At 45.0% G+C, this 19683-nt stretch overlaps 2 protein-coding genes across 2 annotated transcripts in view; one reads left to right on the top strand and one right to left on the bottom strand.

Annotated features, from left to right (window-relative positions):
- RHEX (regulator of hemoglobinization and erythroid cell expansion) overlaps nt 1–19683 on the top strand; it is a 919952-nt gene that overhangs the window by 850804 nt on the left and 49465 nt on the right. The gene's annotated exons all lie outside the window — the stretch shown is intronic.
- On the bottom strand, nt 4291–18798 carry CTSE (cathepsin E). Its single transcript, XM_032136604.1, has 9 exons — nt 18627–18798; nt 17843–17999; nt 17092–17209; nt 16005–16123; nt 10969–11168; nt 8799–8921; nt 7534–7675; nt 7334–7432; nt 4291–5382 (listed from the first exon to the last, which is right to left on the bottom strand). Exons 1-9 carry the CDS (start codon nt 18692–18694, stop codon nt 5218–5220), a joined length of 1191 nt encoding a protein of 396 aa, XP_031992495.1. The 5' UTR covers nt 18695–18798; the 3' UTR covers nt 4291–5217.

Raw genomic sequence — 19683 nt, 5'->3', positions numbered from 1 at the left:
CTAGGAGACTACAGCAATTTAAAACGCCGCTAGCATGCGGCTAATTTGGTATCTCTTTGAGCTGCCTGGAACCATGCCTGGAATTGCTATGACTGGCGGATGAAAGCAGAATGAAGTGAGTTTAGACAGGCCTTGGTCAGGGGTTATAAGGCCTCGCCGGAGCCCCCTCAAGGCGTGTAATGCGTTGGATGCCCCCTTCTGCCTCCACATCTCTGGGGGCAGATTGTGCCTCCTTGGGCCCATTCTTCGTGTAATAATCCTTTGGGTCAGGGAGTTCTTCCTCGTGTTCAACAGAAGTCTCTGACTCTGCTCTGTGGCTGCTGCCTACGTCTCATCTGGCCGATTAGACTACACATTTCTCCGGGGGATGCAGAGCGAGTATCCTTGAATCCCACACTGGGCTGCTCACGGTGCCAGGTACAGGCCTGGCCTGGGTATGTTGTGTGTGGTTTCTTCAGTGGAAAAAAAGTTGAAGCTGATTTCCTTGTTGCAATTAGCAAACATGCCTGGAGGGAGGAGGCAAAGGTTTCCGTGGAGAGCAGCACTGGGCAGCACACACTGAAGCTGGAAAACCTCCACCCCAGAGCACATTCACCCCGAATGTTCCATTTGGGTGACTTGGGAAAGCGGGCATCAGGCCACCCTCAGGCCAACCACTAATTTTTGATGACTGACTTGTTCTTAAATTGTTGCCCTTTAGAAATTCCCCCCATAGTCTTCTACTTTTTTCTGAGGCCAAGTTTTAAGTGAACACTTGTGTGTGTGTGTGTGTGTGTGTGTGTGAGAGAGAGAGAAGGGATTAGACAGCGAGCCCCCATAGGGGTGTAGAGGCGCATTTGATCCTCTTTCAGAGAAGATGTGAGCGTTCTTGTGGGGCCCGCTGCTGCCGAGGGTGCTTTGGGAATGGGAAGTGGACTGTCCATGCTGGTCCTTATAGCCTTTGCACATGGGACTGAAACTGGTACTTTCAGGGTCTATTTGCAGAACTATCCCAGCACCTTTGGAAGCCAAGTCATCAGCCACCCTCAGACTCTAGTGCCCACTTCCTCCAGCCACGTGGATGAAAAGTCAGCAATTTCCCTTTTGTTCCTGTGACACATGCTCCAGAGGAGAATGACGCCAGCTTCGACCCTGCAGAGGAGGCCCTGACGCTGTATTCATCCTCACTGCTTCCTTCCTTCCCTCCTGTAGGTGTTCATTCAATGATCTGAGCCTTTCAGATCCTTTCGGGGGTGCAGAAATGGAGAATTTCATTTTATCAGTGGAAGTAAAACATGGAGCGAATAATGGCATAAGAAACACAGCTTAAGGTTGTGGGGATTTAGAGGAAGGAGAGATTAGTTCTAGTTAGGAGACGTTGAAGAGGGCTTTATGGAAAGGAGGAACTTGAATTGGAGCTTGAAGGATGCTGAGGATAGGAAAGTGCAGATATGTGGTGAATGGAGCAGGAAGTCAGGCTCAATATGCAGAGAAGCGAAGTGGGGCCAGGGAGAGGAGATGCTGAACCTCTGGCTGGCAGAAGAGAGAGTATACGGGACGGGCTCCAAGTCACAGCTGAGCACCTTCATAGTGCATCCCATGGGCTGAGATTTCAGTCTAGTGTCTCACAGCTCTGTGTCTGACAGCTTTTCACTGTCATCTTTACACTCATTGAAAGGGAGTCATTTTGGGGAAACAGCATGTTCCACTGATGAACGGAGGAGAAGGAATCCTAGGACTAAGTGTATAAGTAAGAAAATCGGGATGATTCCTTTTGGTGCAGGGTAGACTAGATGTCCAGGGAGAACAGGTGATCGAACTGAGGCAAGGCCCTGGGAACCCTGGAAGTTGCATCAGCTTGGATTGCATTTGGCGTGCAGTGGGGCACCATTGCGAAGTGTACATCAGGGGAAGGGTGTGATTAGAGCTGGGCTTCAGAAATATTTACCAATTAGACACTGGTTTGTCGGAGGGCAAGAGACAGAATCAGTGTCAGGATGTTCCTGGAATATTTCTGGTGAAAGGTAATGACTGGAGGGTGGGGACAAGGAAACAGATCACAGAAGCATTTCTGTGGCAGAACCAGCAGGGTCGTTGTGAAGACTGAACGATGTTGTGTGGCTTAGGCATCACTTTCACACTGCAGCCTCCACCAGTCAGACTCCTGGCCAGCACCAGACCAGCACATTCAACAGCCAGGGCGGCCCTTGCACAGAAATGGCCGTTCCGAAAGCCTGCAGGAGTGCTGTCTGACAATGGGCTCCCACATGGCTCAGGGTGCTTTGTCTTAGATGAAAAATCATAAAACCATTTACTCTAGGGCTTTCTGCCTTTTATGAGACTTGCCTATGCAGAGTGAAGGTCTGTGGCCTGATGAGCACAGGCATGTAAGCTAGGTAAATGTTTACGTATGCGCAATGTCATTGCATCCTCACAGTAACCCCATGCAGCACAGTTGTCCCTTGGTATATGTGGGGAACTGCTTTCAGGACCCCCAAGTATACTAAAATTTGAACACACCCAAGTCCTGCAGTTGGCCCTGAAGAACTCACATAGAGGATAAGTCCATCCTCCACATACATGGGTTTTGCATCCCGAGAATACTGTTTTTTTTTCTTTGTTTGTTTGTTTGTTTGTTTTTTTGAGATGGATTCTCTCTCTGTCGCTGAGACTGCAGTGCAGTGGCACGATCTTGGCTCACTGCAACCTCTGCCCCCTGGGTTCAAGCAATTCTCCTGCCTCAGCCTCTCGAGTAGCTGGGATTACAGTTGCCTGCCACTATGGCCGGCTAATTTTTGTATTTTTAGTAGAGATGGGGTTTCACCATGTTGACCGGGCTGGTCTCGAACTCCTGACCTCAAGTGATCCACCCACCTCAGCCTCCCAAAGTGCTGGGATTACAGGTGTGAGCCACAGCACTGGCTGAATACTATATTTTTGATTTGCCTTTGGTTGAAAAAATAAAATCTGTGAATAAGTGAAATCATGCAAGTCCAAACCTGTGTTGTTCAGGGGTCAACTGTAGTTCCTATTATCATGCCCATTTGACAAATGAACAAACTGAGGTGCAGAAGTCCCACAACTGATGCTAGGAATGAAATCCAAGCCTACCTGACTCTGGAGCCAGTGTTAACTGTTCTACTACACTGCTTTGATAGCTTATTTGTATCAGGCTGTTCTAAATTGACTTTAAAAGCAATAATTTGGTTAAAAAGGAAAAATAAAAGTAAAAACCAAACAAAAAATGTATGTGTGCAGCTGTGTAGTTGTGATCTACTCTGAGCGTGACACCCAAATCGGAAGGGAAGTTACCACTCTTAGCCAGGTGCTTCCACCTAGGTAAGATCATTGATTCTTCCCAACAGCTCTGAGAGGTGAGTGTCTTAGAGACATGACGTCATTACCCAAGGCCACTGAGGAACTAGGATTCTGTGGAACAATGGCTGATGCCACATATGGGACTGGAAGTGTGCAAGATGGGCTGGAAAAGTTCACAGGAACTAACTTGAAGATCACCCACTGGCTACAGATAGGGTGATTTGGCATTAAAGAAAAAACTGGTGAGTTGAAACACATCAAATGTTTAAAATTCTTTGGTGTTTAATATAGCACCAACTCATTCTGAAAACTGGTAAACAAAGGAAACAAAACCCCAAGTAATTGTCTTCTTTCCCGGGCAAATGGTTGTTGAGGGAAAGGTTTTGTTTTGTTTTGTTTTATCTTGTTTTTAAGACAAGGTCTTGCTCTATCACCCAGATTGGAGCACAGTGGCACGGTCATAGCTCACTGCAGCTTTGACCCCCTGGGCTCGAGCAATCCTCCTTCCTCGGCTTCCCAGAGTGCTGGGACAGATGTGAGCCATCGCGCCCAGCCAAATATTATTATTATTATTTTATTTTGAGAAGGAGTCTCACTCTGTTGCCAGGCTGGAGTGCAGTGGCGTGATCTTGGCTCACTGCAGCCTCTGTCTCCTGGGTTCAAGCGATTCTCCTGCCTCAGCTTCCTAAGTAGCTGGGACTACAGGTGTGTGTCACCATGCCCGGCTAATTTTTGTATTTTTAGTAGAGAAGGGGTTTCACCATGTTAGCCAGGATAGTCTCGATCTCTTGACCTCGTGATCTGCCCACCTTGGCCTCTGAAAGTGCTAGGATTACAGGCGTGAGCCACTGCACCGGGCCTATTTTTTTAATAGAAGAATTCCAACTAACAAATGCCAAAGGGATAGCAGAATTAGAAAAACCCCTGTTCTGCCACCCCTAATTATAGTGTGGATCTCAGCAATGATCATCAATGACCGCGGAAACGATCAGGTAAAATGCTGAACTTTGTAATGAATGATTAAAGCCAAGAACTCCAAACCCACCCAGCAGTCTTAACACTACCAATAGAGAGGCACCAGCATTATTTGCCTCCTGACAGGATGCAACAAGAAGTACCCGGCACCACCTAGGAAGTATTTTTGCCACAAAATCAGACCTCCAGATCTAACTACCATTTTATAGGAAAGATAAGTTCAGAGAACCATGTCAAATGACACCTCAGGATTTCAGCCAGCAACGTTCAAATGTGCTAAACTCTTTAGATGGAAAGAGACTTACAGACATTTCAAATAAATGCAATATATGGGCCTTGCTTGAATCCTAATACAAACAATCCAACTATAAAAACAGCCAAACATTTGTGGGACAATGGGAGATGCTTCAATTCCGACTGTATATTTAAGGATGTTAGAAATATTTATGGACAAAATGATGTCATGCTTGGAATTTGCTTCAAAATGATCCAGGTACAGCATGTGGAGCTGGAGAGAGGAGTGGGCAGCAATGTAGATAAACAGGCCTGGCCGTGTGTGGATGGGTTGTCAGGGCTGAGTGGAGTTGCAAAGGGATTTATTATACCATGATCTCTGCTTGTGCATATGTTTGGAGATTTTCATAATCAAATGTGAAAATTTTTGATTTTCATGATCAAAAATCAATAAAAAATATGAATGTACAACTTAATTCCTCCATCATGACGGTGGTGGGAGTGGTGTGTATGTGTGAAGTGTGTGTGTGTGTGTGTGTATACGTGTGTGTGTGTGTGTGTATTCTCATGTTCTGTTTGGTCTTAATTCAAGTTGCAACCCTGGAAACAGCTACATTCTCTGGAAAATAACTTTTTGTAGGTGTAAAGAATGGCCCAACCTAACAGATTCAAGGTGTGTCAGACAGGCAGGCACAGACACAAGGCCCCTCCTTAGGGGACTGCTGGGGCCAGTCCCACACGGTTATTCCCACGGTCAAAGACTGAGTAAAACTGTCGAATGAAGACATCCCCCAGGATCCAGAGGGGCCCAGCTGGAGGGTGGATGTCAAGTCCTTGAAAGCCGCTGCTGCAGAACTGCATTCCATCCACGAAGTCCTGGGGTTGGAAAAGAAGCAAATGACATATGGGGGAAGAAGGTAGTAGTACTGCCTGGAGGCTGCCTGTGTGGTGGTGGTGGCTGGCACTGGATGGCCTTGGACGGCTGGTGGGTTCCACCATTTTGGTCGGTGGGTTCTTCCTCCTGCTTCATATGTCCCTACCCTAGGTTGCTTAATAAAGTGTTTGTCTGCACAAGTCCATTCTTACGGGCCTGGGGTCTGTGTTCTACAATTTTGAGAACTGTTCATCTGTTACATACTCCCACCTGCCCCCGTCACCATCATTTTACAACTGGGAAACCCTTGTTGCATGGCTAGAAGAGCAAAAGGGTTGGCACCGGAAGACCTTGGTTTAAATTCTGGTTTCTTTAGTTTCTAGTGAAGCTCAGCTTAGTTTTTGTTAAGGGAGAGAAAGAACTCTGTTAGTGACTATCCACTGCTATTTTCTTGTCGATGTTCTGGGAACAAACATTTGAGTGACCCCTTTAGATGAGGCAAGTAGGCATCCCTTGTTCAAGAGAAGAATGTCACCTTCTCCAATCTAATTTTTAGTTTGGCAAAGACGTGCTCTACCAGGCAAGTGTCGTCTTTCCAACAGTCATTTGAAATTTGAAGTTGCTGATGAGGGTGTGGGAAAATTTGCAGAGAGCTCAGGGAGACTTCTTGAGAGGAAGGACATGAAAAGTCAAAATTTTTACAGCAGTTTTGATGGATTAAGGTGGCTTTGATTGAAATCTGCTGGTGGGAAAGAACCACGTGCTGTACTGCGAAAGAACCAGCACAAGACCTTGTGATCCACCTGCCTCGGCCTCCCAAAGTCCTGGGATTACAGGTGTGAGTCACCATGCCCGGTCAGGTCATGATCTTCTGAAATGATCTTCTAAAAGAACCACTCACCATACCGGGAAAGAACCACGCATCTCCCCTCCCCTGGCTTCTAGGAAACTCCCACTCTTTTTTGGGCTCTCCAGTGCCTGGAGCACATCAATAATTTCCACCTGGGCAGGGACTCAACTCACATGGGGGAAGGTGAGAGTGTGGGGGTGCTGGGGTGTTGATGGGCATGTGGACTAATGAACAGGGCTCAGTCTAAATGTCTCACTGGTCCTCAGTGTGGTGTTCACAGTGGCAGCTCCATAATCCCTATGTGGCAGGAGCTTAGGGGACTTACCATGAAGCTGTGTTTTAAAGCAAACATTTGTTTTTATTTGGATTGTCTGTTGGTGGCTTTGGGAAGGAGTTAATAGAGGCTTAGGGGTAGGGCTGAAGCCGTCTATACCTTAGCACCCCTCTTCTGATGCAATCACCTTGATGCTGTGAGTGACTCTTGGAAAAATTAGTGTGTTGAAGTGTGGTGCCGAATACCTACAATGCTGAAAATTCAGACCAACAGTGGTGTGAAGTGCTCACAGGTGTCCAAAAGGTCTAGGAGTTCCCTTTCTACTTCACCCTACAAACTTGAGAATTTACTGCAACAAAAGACATTTGCTTGCTAGAGGAGGAATGTTAATTTGTATGTTAGAACAAATATAATCTTATTCTTCACACCTCCCTGCAAACAGCTCATGTCTTGAACCATGTATTTGACTCTCTGAGTCTCGATATTCTCACCTATAAAATGAGATAGTAATAGCTCCAGTCTGACCTGGTAGTTGAGGAGATTAAACTTTGTCAGTTGAAAAGTCCTACATGGCAATATCAGAAGACTTCCTTAAATGGCTTGCCGGAAGTTCACTACTGCTTCATGGCAGAACTGGAAATTAGAGCAAGCCCATGGTCTTTCCACCACAGGCAGCTGTGTCCCTCCCAGAGGGAATGCCACATCAGAGCAGAACAACGTGGGGCGGGGCTTAGGGTAAAGGTGGGCAAAGTGCCGGCTATTGAAAAGGGGAAGTGGCAGGCATGTGGGGAGGGCCCTGTGGCCTGCAGAATAAGGAAACAGTTCTTACCAGTAGGGTATAGGCAGTTGGGCTGAGGGTGTAGGGGACTCCGTTGATGGTGAAGGTGACATCCGGCATGACGTTTAGGTTGGCACACTCCACAGCATACTAAAACCCAATATAGAGGATCCGTTTAGAGCCTTCCCACCTCCCAGGAGAAGGCCTGGCTCTCCTGCCCCCACCACTCCCTTGCCCAGGCAGGCACTCACTTCTCCATCCACGGGGGCTGCCCCGATGGTGTTTTGCAGCTGCTTAATCTTGTCGGAAGGGCCAGTGATGAGGGAAGTCCCTGTGTCCACAATGGCCTGGCAGCCCTCGGAGCAGAACATCACAGTGCCTCCCACCTGGATGCTGAGGGGACAGGGTTGTGGTCGGCCCACCTTCCCTCCCCTGGCTCCTAGGAAACTCCTACTCCTTTTTGGGCTCTCCAATGCCTGGAGCACATCAATGATTTCCACCCACCATATGAGTGTTCCTCAATTGTTTTCTACTGAGATCCACAGGAAGAAATCTGTTTACTTCTTGACCCAGTGCACACACACACCCATTCGTGCAATTGAAGTGCACTTTGGTATTTTCTACTGTATTCCAATTCATCAAAAAATGTAGGTGTCTCAATCTCTTGACCTTGTGATCCACCTGCCTTGGCCTCCCAAAGTCCTGGGATTACAAGTGTGAGCCACCACGCCTGGTCAGGTCAGGATCTTCTAAAATAATGTCATGACCCATAAATAGGTGAATTCCTACAGGTTGAAAAACCCTCAATAGACAGTGAGCATTGAGGCCTTTTATTTTTTGCATTCCTAATGCCTGATACCTTGTAGGAAGTCAATCCTAGCTGAATTGAAACTTGAACTACACTTTTCCAATTCCTGCATTGTCTAGCACGGTGCTAGGTATGAGGCAGGCATGTAGTCCTACTTCCCCAATTGCTTCATGTCCAGATACTGTATATATTCCCGGCTCAGTTTCAATGTAACCCCGTCCATGACGCACTGGAGCGTTCTTCAGATAGAAGCTGTCGTGCCTGTCTGCTGGATCACGTTGGTGGCACCTCTCTTGGAGCACTGACCACCTTCCATTTTGCAGGATAGCGGTTTGGGTGCATCTCATCTTCTGTACAAGTTTTTTGAGGGCAAGATCTGAGTCCAATTAACCTGTGCAACCCCCCATGTTACTCATCCCTTGCCTTGTGTGTTAATGTTAAAAGAACAAAGGGGAGCAGGCTGTGCACTGGTATTGACTGTCTGTTGAGTTAAAAGCACGCCACGTGTACAAGGAAGGAAGCTGTGTCTGCTGCCCTGGTTACAGAGGTCCCTTCCTGCACACTTGCTCAGCACCTCCATACCTCCAACCATAGTAAGCTTCTGGCATCCTCTGCTAGTGACCAGTGGTTTTTCAGTTAATTGGGTTTGAGTTGTGCCTCTTTTGAGTTTACCACCAGTACTGTCACTACTTCATGGGAAATACTCACTTATCCAGCGCAATCTGCCAGTAAGCTTGCTTGGTGACTGGGACCCAATTCAGGCTCCCAGAGAAATGGGAGTGGTCATAGCCTCCGAAAATCAGCTCGCTCCCCGCACCACCTTCTGGGTTACTACATGGAGAGAAAGACAAACTGTCCAGGAAGGGCCACTGCAAAACTCTAGAGGTGAGCCTCAGCTAGGACCCTTTGCTTCTTGGTCTCATGCCAAGCACCCAGGTAGGCAGAAACATCAGCCTGGGCTTTGAGACCGGGAATCTGACTACTGCAAGTGAATTGGTCTGGGCCTTTTTGACACAAGTTTAGAAACAGCTCCCCTTGACCATTTGTGAATGTCCGTCTGCTTCTTGGATAAAAAGGTTAAGGAGGTGGGAAACGGAGCCAGCAGGTCTGTCATTTAGAACCAAGGCCAGGACCATCCTGGGTGGGTACACACTGTGTGACTTGAAGCAACCCCCAAAGACACCTTTTCCTAAAGTATCTTCCCCACTATGGTTGTGACAGTGCCTGGCATTTTTGTATTATTCACTCCTTATGTTAAGGCAAAGAGGCTAATATGAATGTATCATGACTTACTAGAGCCTGGAAACTTATTTTCATTGGTATTGATTTCTCAGATTATGTTCTGGGACCTAGCAGGATTCTGGAGAAATAGGACCTAAGACAGATTCATTTTGAGGAGGAAAAAGATCAGAAAGATACAAAATTGAAATCAGGGTGGTAAAGAGGGAGAGAAGTGAATACCTGTAGGAATTTTAGGACAGTGGTATTACAGAGGGAGTGGGGAAAGGAACTCACATTTGTTGATTACCTTGGTGCAAGGCCATGTACTGGGGATTTTATCTGTCTAAACTTATTTAACTCACATCAACCTAGTGGTCCGTGGAATAAACTGAGCCTCGGTGAGATGAAGCAATGTAAGTGGCAGGATTCAAATCCCGGCCGGTCTGACTGCCAAGCCTTGATATTCCCCACTACAGCCCACTTTTCCCAGGTGACGGGAGAAGGAAGTTCTGCAAGGGGAAACAGAGGTGTCTAGAAAACCTGCCTCTCTTACTCACAGCTCTGCCTAGGCCTGGTCCTGAGTGCCGTCATGCTGGAGAGGAAACATAGTTTGATAGGGAAAATCCAGGACCCTCCATGTGGGAGAGGGGAAAGAGAGGAATGGGCTTATGCCGAAACAGCATGAACGCAGGCCAGGTCTGAGCTGGAAAAAGTCAGGAAGGTCAGAAATCACCTTCCTGTGTAAGGAGGAAGAGGAGATGACCCTCCGAGGATGCCGGGCAAGAGTGCCTAGAAACAGGTGAGCCTCGTGACCTTTTCCAACAACAATGTGCAATTTTTAAAAATTGCTGTAAAAAATATGTAACATAAAATGTACTATCTTACCCATTTTTGAGTCTACAATTCAGTAGTGTTAAGTGTGTTCACGCTGTTGTAAAATCCAGACCTTTCATTTTACAGAACTGGAACTTTATACCCATTAGGCCATCAACAACGGTTTAAGAATTCCTCACTTCCCCTCCCCAGGCTCTGGCAACTGGCAGTCTACTTTCTGCCTATGAATTTGACTAGTCTAGGTACCTCACCTAAGTGGAATCATACAGTATTTGTCTTTTTGTGACTAGCTTATTTCACTTAGCATTATGTCCTCAAGTTTCTTCTATGTTGTAGCATGTCTCAGAATTTTCTTCCTTTTTAAGGCTGAATAATATTTGATTGTTTGGATATGCCACATTTTGTTTATTCATCCATCAGCAAGCAATTATTTTATTGTCAGCTTAACTTTTCATTTTTTTCTGCCTCCTCCCCCTGCAGGTACTGTCTTTCTTGTTTCACTGTGTCCCCAATGTGAGCATCATACTCAGCATATAATAGGAGCTTGATATTTAGTGACAGCATCAATGAAGAACCAATCCCAGAGATTCCTTAAATTTAAGCCAGTGTAGTAGAGTTTGCAAAGTGTTTTCACAACTACTTGATGAAGCAAATCCCATTTCCTCAATATTCAGAGAGGTTAAATGTTTTGACTAAGATCACACAGGTGATAATAGACCAAGATAAAGACCCAAACCAGGTCTTTTGACTGCTAAGTCAAGTGCATGTGTTGTCTCCCTGTAGTTATAACTGACTTTAACCTCACAGACTTGATGGGCCTTACCTGCTCATGTAGACAGAAAACATTGGCAAGTCCACCAGGTTCTGAGCCATCATGTTGTCAAACACTGGGGTCACTCCTCCCACCGCCAAGGAGGGGTATCCCAGGCCCAGAATTCCATCAAACTCTGCATCCACAAAGGTCTGGCCTGGCTCTGTGACACTTTCTCCAAACTGCTGGCCAACCACGGTTAGTCCTTCCACCTGGCAGGAGAAAGCCCACAGGAAAATGGCACAGGGGATTGCTGGCAAAGGGTTTGACGCCTGGATTTTCCTCTGTCTTGAAGCTAATTCTTCTCCTTCCCAACTTTCCTTGACTAAATGAGCACAAAGATGCTTGCTATATTCCCAAAAAACAGGACATTCCAAACTTCAGAAGCCCTCATGCACCTGCCAATCATTGTGCCCCTCCTCAAGAAAAGCCAGTCTCCTGACTTTTAATAGCATATATTGGCTTTGTCTATTTTTTTGGATTTTATATGAATGGAATCATCCCATATGAGCTCTTTGGTATCTGGCTTCTGTCACTCAACATTGTGCTTATTGTACGCTGTTTTTTTGTAACTTGTTTCAGAAATTTTGCCTACCTTAAGGTCCTGAAAACATTTTCTCATGTTTTCTTCTAAAAGCTTTATTGTTTACTTTTCACACTGAGATCTGGAACCTATATGAAATGTGATAATGTGTAAGGTAGGAGTTAAGATTTATTTTTTTCTATCTGGATATTCATATGACCTGGCACTATTTAATAAATATACCATCGTTTCCTCCACATACTGCAGTATCATGTTCAACATAAGTCAGATGACTGTGTGGATAGTTTTGTATTTTCTGTTCTGTTCCATTTGTTTATTTTTTAAATTCTGTGCCAACACCACACGTCTACAATATTGTAACTTCATAATAAATCTTAATATTTACCAGTGTTTTTCTTCAGCAAGATTGTATTGGTGTATTACATATCCATATAAATGTTAGAATCAGTTTGCTAATTTCTAAGAAAAAATGCTGTTGTTTTGATTGGAATAAAATTAGTTCTATACATCAATTTGAAAAATTTGACTTTTTAATGAAACAGAGTCATTCAAACTATGGGCATGGTTTAGTTTTCAGTACAGGTCTTATTTTAATTTTATTCATTAATGTTTGCGATTTTTATCTTTTACTTTTATTTACTAATGTTTGCTATTATCAGAGTAGAGTTCTTGCGCATTTTTTATTAAATTTACATTAAAGTAGCTGATGGTTTTGATGGTATTATAAATAGTGTCATTAAAAATCTATTTGCCATTTGCTTTACTTGCTACAGGTCAAGCATCACAAATCTGAAAATCTGAAACTGAAGTGCTTCAAAATCCAAAACTTTATGAGTGCCAACATGAGGCTCAAAGAAAATGCTCATTGCAGCATTACAGATGATGGATTTTCAGATTTGGGATATTAAACTGGTAAGTATAATGCAAATATCTCAAAATCTGAAAAAAATTTGAAATCTAAAAGACTTTCCGGTCCCAAGCATTTGGGATAAGGATCCACAACCTGTATATATAAATCCAAATGATTTTTTCTGAGACTGAGTCTCACTCTGTCACCCAGGCTGGAGTGCCGTGGCATGATCTTGGCTCACTGCAACCTCCACCTCCTGGGTTCAAGCAATTCTTCTGCCTCAGCCTCCTGAGTAGCTGGGACTACAAGCGTGTGCCACCACGCCTGGCTAATTTTTGTATTTTTAGTAGAGATGGGGTTTCACCATGTTGGTCAGGCTGGTCTCAAACTCCTGACCTCATGATCCACCCACCTCGGCCTCCCAAAGTGCTGGGATTACAGGTGTGAGCCACCGTGCCTGGCCCCAGATGATTTTTTTATGTTGACCTCATATCCAGCAACTTCACTAAGTTCACATATTAATCCCAATATCCTTTCTGTAGTTTTTTTTGGATTTTCTACTTATAGAATCTTGTCATATATTAATATTGACAGAGTTAGTTCTTCCTTTTCCATCCTAATGTTCTTTATTTCTTTTTTCTCGCCTTGTTGTACTGGCTAGGATTTTCAGTACAATGTTGAATAGAAGTGGTGAGATTGAGTGTCCTTGTCTCATTCTTGATCTTATGAAGAAGTCTCTTGACAATTCACCGTTAAGTATAAAGTTTGCTGTGGGCTTCTTTTAGATGAAGCCCTTCATTTTTATCAGATTAAGGGAGTTACTTTCTATTCCTAGTTTGCTAAGAGTTTTTCTTGAAGTCATGAATAGATATTGAATGTTATTAACCTACTAATATAATCTTATTGGTCATATGTTTTTTCTCCTTTTATTCTGTTAAATGATAAAGTCCTAGAAAGATGACCCTTGGTATGATCTTTTTATATACCAAAAGATTTTATTTGCTAGTATTTCATTTAGAACTTTTGCATCTATATTCATGAGAGAAAGATTGGTCTGTAATTTTATATTTTCTTTTGTTATAATGTCCTTTTCAAGTTTCATTATTAAAGTGATGCTGGTTTCATAAAACGAGTTATAAAGTGTTTTACTTTATCAAATATCTGGAAGAGTTTGTGAAAGATTGATTTTTTTTAGTGTTGAGAGAATTTATCAGTGACGCTTTTCTTTGTGGAAAGATTTTTTTAATAACCGAGTATATCTTTAAAAGATTCACATTTTCTGTTTTTTTGTTTTTGCATCAGTTTTGGTATGCTGTATTTCTCAAGACATTTGCTGATTTTTTGAAAATTGTAAAATTTATCAATATAAAACTATTCTTGATAACTTTAGTAATGTTCTCTTTCTCATTTCTAACATTGTTAAGTTGTATTTTCTTTCTTTTTTGTTATTTAGTCATGTGAGAGGCTAACCAATTTTATTACTCTTTGCAAAGAGTTAATTCGTGGCTTTGTTAATTTTCTGTACTGTGTGATTTCTCTATTTCATTAGTGTCCCATTCTACTCTTTATTATTTCCTTCCTTTTGGTTTCTTTGCGTTTGATTTGCTATTGTTTGTTTATGGTTTGCTCATTTTCTTGTTATTTGTTTCTTGAAGTAGGAGCTTAGATAATTGATCATTAGCATTTCTATTAACAACACATGCATTTCAGGCTAAATGGTCCCTTTAAGGGCTGCATCAGCTTCATCTACAAATTTTCGCATGTCATATATTTATTATGTCAATCAGGGTTTGACAAGAGAAGCAGAACCATTAGGAGGTACTATAGATTATAGATATAGCTATAATGATGTGAATATAGATATTGATTATATGCAACTGTAGGTGCTAGTTAAACAGTTTACTTTAGGATATTGTTTCTGTCCTGATGCTGCAGCAGCAGTCTATAGTTTGCACAGCAGAAAGGGAAGATACATGTCAAGTGGGAGAAAAAGGGCCAGTTGGAACCTATGAGGGTGAGGGTGGACTGGAACCCACATTGTTCTCTCACTGTCCCCAAGTCTCCAACCTCAATGATGGGGATGTTATGCAGCAAAAGCTGATGATTTGTTACAGAGGTAAGTGCACACCTGGCCCTGGAGCCAGAAAAACTGAGGGAAGGAGCAATGCAGCTGACATTGCTGTGGGGTTGGCTGCTGCCCTACAGCAGCCAGGTGAGCCAACAGATAAGTGACAAGCTATAGGCTCAAATTCCCCTTTCTATGCCAATTTCGGTCTCTTCCCTGCATCTCAGAGGTTATTGTGATGATCAATTTGGGATGTAGCCTTCTAAATAGTTATTTTTACTTTTATATATATATTATATGTAATTAGATATATAATATATATGTATATGTCATAATATATATAATCTTATATATAACATAATACATACACATTACATATATATTATGTCAATATATTATATAATAGATTACATAATATATTATGTAATATATTATTACATACAACATATTAATATATTATATAACACATACTATATTATTAATATAATACATTATATCAATTATATTCTATAATATATTATATATTATAGAATTAATATATTATATAACATATTAATGTAATGTATTACATATTATATTAATTATATAATATATAACATATATTATATAATATATGCAATTATATACTATAATATGTTATATATTGTATCTATATAATATATACAGGTGGATACATATTATATATACAGATATACTGTATATTACATATATTCATATATGGATATTATATATTATATATGTAATGTGTGTATACACACGCATACATAGTTCCAATAGAAAATACAGTGCATTGTTTTATCTGTATGATATTTTTACATAGATGGTGTTTTTCTGCTTCTGGCGTTCTTTCAGTTGATAATATGTCCTACTCCACCCACTCTAAGGGATGTTGATGAAGGCTGTGCCCTGCTGGCCTCGGGAATACCCCATGGACCAATGCTCACCATGGGTAGGTCAACCTCTGTTTCTCCCAAGGCCCGGGCATATATTGCTGTCCATAAGCCTGAAAAAGTACCTGGTTCTCTGTCCCCACATTTGTCTGATTCCCATAGTTCTAGGACCCATAGGACTTCAGAGGGAGTCAGAGGGTCAGAGGTCAGAGGGAGTTTGAGGAACACCTCATGAGCTCAGCACTGAGTTCAGTTTGGACCTTGGCCTTTGGACATCTGGGCTTCTGCTTTGCCTCTGTGATTGGACTCCCATTTCAGACCTTGCCCCTTTATTTTACTGAGTCCAAATCTCTCCCCCTGGTGTGGACTTCTTTATCCTTCAAGATGGCGACCTGGTTTTATCTCCTCAATGCCCTAGAGACTGGAGATCCAGCTGTGCACCCTGCCACCAGGCTTTGTGCACTGGGCACTGCTTCCTGCCAGAGTCCCCCTGCGCTGCCCTCCCCCAGGGCCCAGCGTGCTGTGCAGACTGACCCACTGCCACCATCTCAGGTGGGGAGTGTTACTCGCCCTTTCTCCTAGAAGCTAGTGCTAACCCCTGTTTCCACCCATTCCTGAGGCAGATTTGAAAAGTAAGACCTCTGAATAAGTCTCCCAAGTTTCTGTCCATGAGAGAAAAGATGAAGGACTTGCACTCACAGAGACTTGGTCGGCTCCAATGATCCCAGACAAGCTCCCGGTTCCATACTGAATGGAGAAAGATTGACCCGGCTGGCTGTATGTGCTGGACTGGGAAGGCTGGAACCTGGTGTGCGTCTCTGGAAAGAAGTGCATTGCTCTTGCCTACGCCATAGGCTCACTGGCTGCATCCCTGCCCTAATGCCACCCAGCCCCAGAGTGGCAGGGTCTCTTCCCTCAGCTCTCAACACAGAGTGGGGGCCCCTAGAAGCCTGGCGATGCCCCTCCCTAGTGAGCAACTACATTTTCCTCTAGCTATAGATGTGGCCTAATTGGGGACCAAATAGCTGTCTCTGAGCAAACCTGATTGTCCACAATGACCTCATGAGGCACACCAAGATAAGTGCCATTTATCAGGTGCCAGCCACAGTCCCTGCCACCCATTGTGGGTCAGAGGTTGGCTTCAAAAGAAACTCAGGGATAAACAATTGCCCCAGGAAATTACTCCCAACTTTTCTCCCAACCCATGGACATCTCTAGCCTTGGGGTTTCTCTGGGACTTGTCCTGTATCGAACAAGACATCTTTCTGTAGCTCTTCTTTTCCAGTCCTCACTGAAACCTCTGAGTTACCTCTGGCCAAATGGACCCACCCATGCCATTGTGCCCCAACAGCCCCACCTCTGTGCACCAGGAAATAAGGCTACCAAGCCTCCTGAAGCAAGCAGGCTATCTACACTAGAACCGGACTCACCTACCTGCTCAGAAATAACCAATTAAATTAAACTTTCCCCTATATTCCTTTGGGTGTTCCAAAGGAAGTGAGTCATTATGTCAAAGACTTCTCTTTTCAATGACTTTCTTTCTATTAATTCTAATCAGTATGAAAGTTGCTATCTTGGACAGCAGCCACATTTTAGTTCTTCCTTGGCCTTGCTCTATCTCTGCTACAAGCAGTTCCAGGGCAGACTCAAAGGTGGGAGAGGGGAAGCTGGTGTGGCAGGGATGGCCAGTTTCTGGAACCTAAGCCCCCCTTCCCCAGAGTACCAGGCTTGGACTCCCAGGACTAGCCCCCAGACATTCTCTGCTGGTGCTCCTGGCCCCACTTACTGCAGGCTGGGCTGGTGCAGTACACAGAGGGGACCCAGAGGTTGGAGGAGCCAGTGTCGAAGATGACAGTGAAGTTCTGTGGTGGGGAGCCAATGGAGATAGTGCCGAAGTATTCCATCTGCAAGGAAGAGTGAGAAGGAGAGAGGGTGTGGGTGGTGGGAAGGGACATGGGTGCTCACCAGGAAGTCAAGGGAAAGCTCCCTGGGGCCAGAGCCTGGGGTACTACAGACTGGAGTTTACAGAGCCTGGGAAGTGGCAAAACTGGAAAGTAAAAGGTAAAAGGAGCAGAGAAATGGCCATGAGGGAGGAAATCAAACCAAGCCTCTGGCTACTTCATTTGATTTTACTTGCGCTAACCTGATTCTTATAAATACATTGTAGGAAAGGCAGTGGAGGAAGAACCACCTGTTTTACAGACCAGGGAACTGGGGCTGGGAGAGATTAAGTAACTTGCCTAAGGGTACACAGCCAGTAAGCTGCCCAGCTGAGAGCAGAAGCAGGGGCCTTCAGTGTGGGATGATGCTTTCACCCCCAGCCCTTTCCTTCTGCAGAGAGCTCTGACGTTTGGGTACACTGGGGCCTGCTTAGCCAACTCCATGGGGACCCAGGGAATCAGTCCCCATGGATCATCATCCAAGTGAAGAAATCCACAATGGCCTTCAGTGCTACTGATGTGGCACTGGCCATGCCCTAATGCTGGGCCTTCCTCCTGCTCCCACCTCTCCCCAGCCCTGATCCCAGGAAGCCTCACATCCAAGTAGTTGATGAGGGGTTCCTTGGCACTCTGGTCCATTGAGCAGGACTCGGTGAACTGGATCATGTCCAAATTATGGGATTTCCAGAACTCAGAGAGCTGGCTCCGTGCCCGCAGCTTCTTCTTGAGGGACGGATGCCTCCTGAGGGGCACCCTGGAGACAAACCCCCATGTGAGCAGGAGATGTACTTCTGCCTCCCTCTTCCCCCCATTCCCGTCCCATTTTCTCAGGGGCCATCTAGAGAAGACAGAGGGGGAGATCTGCAAGACAGCACACAGGATACAGGTGGGATCAGCGTCCTCTGCCACTCAGCCTGCCTGGCCTCATCTCTGCCCTGTAGAGTCTTAGAATCTTAGAGTGGAAATGGCTCCCCTCCTGGAGCTGAGCTCTTTGAGATCTAGGAAAATGGGAGATGTGGGGTGGTCTGCAGTTTTACATGAACATCACAAAGGGCTGATTTAAAGGGACAGAAAAGCTCTTGGGGGCAGTGACAGTCAGATCCCTGGGGAAGTACTGGGGTGCTTTGAACTACAAACCACAACTGCAGGTTCCTGCTCTTTTGCAACACAAGAAGCTGCCTGGGACTTGGTAAGGCACCTCCATGGAGGTGGAGGCAGGAGAATGACTTGTTGCAGACTGGAGATTAAGGCCATACACAGGCGGCCACTGGGTAAGCCTCTTCCGTGCATCTCATCCCTCAGCTTCTCCTCCTCTTCATCTCCCCGTCAGCTTTCCTATCCCAGAGCAGCCCTGAGTTGCAGTGCGGGAACGTCTCCTCACCTGTGAAGTGATCCTTGGGCCTCTCCCAGGTCCAGGAGCACCAGCAGCAAAAGAAGGAGCGTTTTCATTGTGGGTCCGACCAGCAGCTTCTCCCTTGCCGCCTCCTTTCTTCTCTCCCTGAGGGCAGTGGGAACGGACTTTCCCTAACTCTCAGACCTGCCCAGCCCAGTCTGAGGGCCGAATGATAAGGCCCTGGAGTCATTAGCCATGCCCAGAGTAAATACAGCGTGTGGAACAGGGCGTTCCCCCCTCCACCTCTCCGTCCCTTTCCCACCTACAAGAGGAATGTGAGTCTAAGGGGAGAACTTGGGGGTCCTCTGGGGCTTGGCTTCTCTCAGGGCCTTGGCACCTCCTCTGACCCCCAGAAACCCTGTTAATGAATCCGGAGGGCAGCACATGCCTGGCCGCCTGGAAAGGCCCACTAAACTGTTACTGCAAGTGCTCTAGCTGGAGACTCTGGAGGGGTGGGAGCTGACTTGTCATGGGTGGCAGGATTCTGACTCAACATACTCATCAGTCTGTTTTCTCAGTGATTCCTGTTCTCTCCTCAGTCTCTCAAATGCTCCAAAGGCAGCTTATCCTTCCCTGGCCCACTTTGAAGCACAAATCAGCATTCCTCAAAGGCCCTGAAATGGGAAAATGTGGCTGCAGATTTATGGAGCCCACTCTCCTGACTCTAAGGACTTGATGAATCTGGGGCTGGGGCTCAGGGGTGTGTGGAGGAGAATGCAGGGGCAGCGAGGGAGGGTCAAGGGGGTCAGCATCTGGAGCAAGTGCCTGCATGAGTCTACTAAAGCAGCCATGACAAAGTACTGGGGGCTTAAACAACAGAAATTTATTTTCTCACTATTCTGGAGGATGGAAGTCCAAGATCAAGGTGTTGGCAGACTTGGTTGCTTCGGAGGCCTCTCTCCTTGGCTTGCAGATGGCTGCCTTCTCTCTGTGTCTTCCCATGCATTGTCCCTCAGCATGTGTCTGTGTCCACATTTCCTCTTCTTATAAGGACACTAGTCAAGTTGGAGTAGGGCCCACCCTAATGACTGCGTTTACCCTTAAT

The sequence above is a fragment of the Hylobates moloch genome, unplaced genomic scaffold (assembly GCF_009828535.3).
Source record: "Hylobates moloch isolate HMO894 unplaced genomic scaffold, HMol_V3 SCAFFOLD_18, whole genome shotgun sequence".
Taxonomy (NCBI): Eukaryota; Metazoa; Chordata; class Mammalia; order Primates; family Hylobatidae; genus Hylobates; species Hylobates moloch.
Note: the sequence above shows the minus strand (reverse complement) of the source record. Positions and strands in the feature narration are given on the sequence as shown.

Bases quoted from the DNA above. Each gene is read 5' to 3' on its own strand.
- CTSE (XM_032136604.1), bottom strand. From the start codon at position 18,694: ATGAAAACGCTCCTTCTTTTGCTGCTGGTGCTCCTGGACCTGGGAGAG. The intron at 17,210-17,842 runs GTGAGGCTTCCT...TCTTCCTTGCAG, and splicing joins CCCTCATCAACTACTTGGAT to ATGGAATACTTCGGCACTAT. The intron at 5,383-7,333 runs GTAAGAACTGTT...TTCCAACCCCAG, and splicing joins CAACTGCCTATACCCTACTG to GACTTCGTGGATGGAATGCA.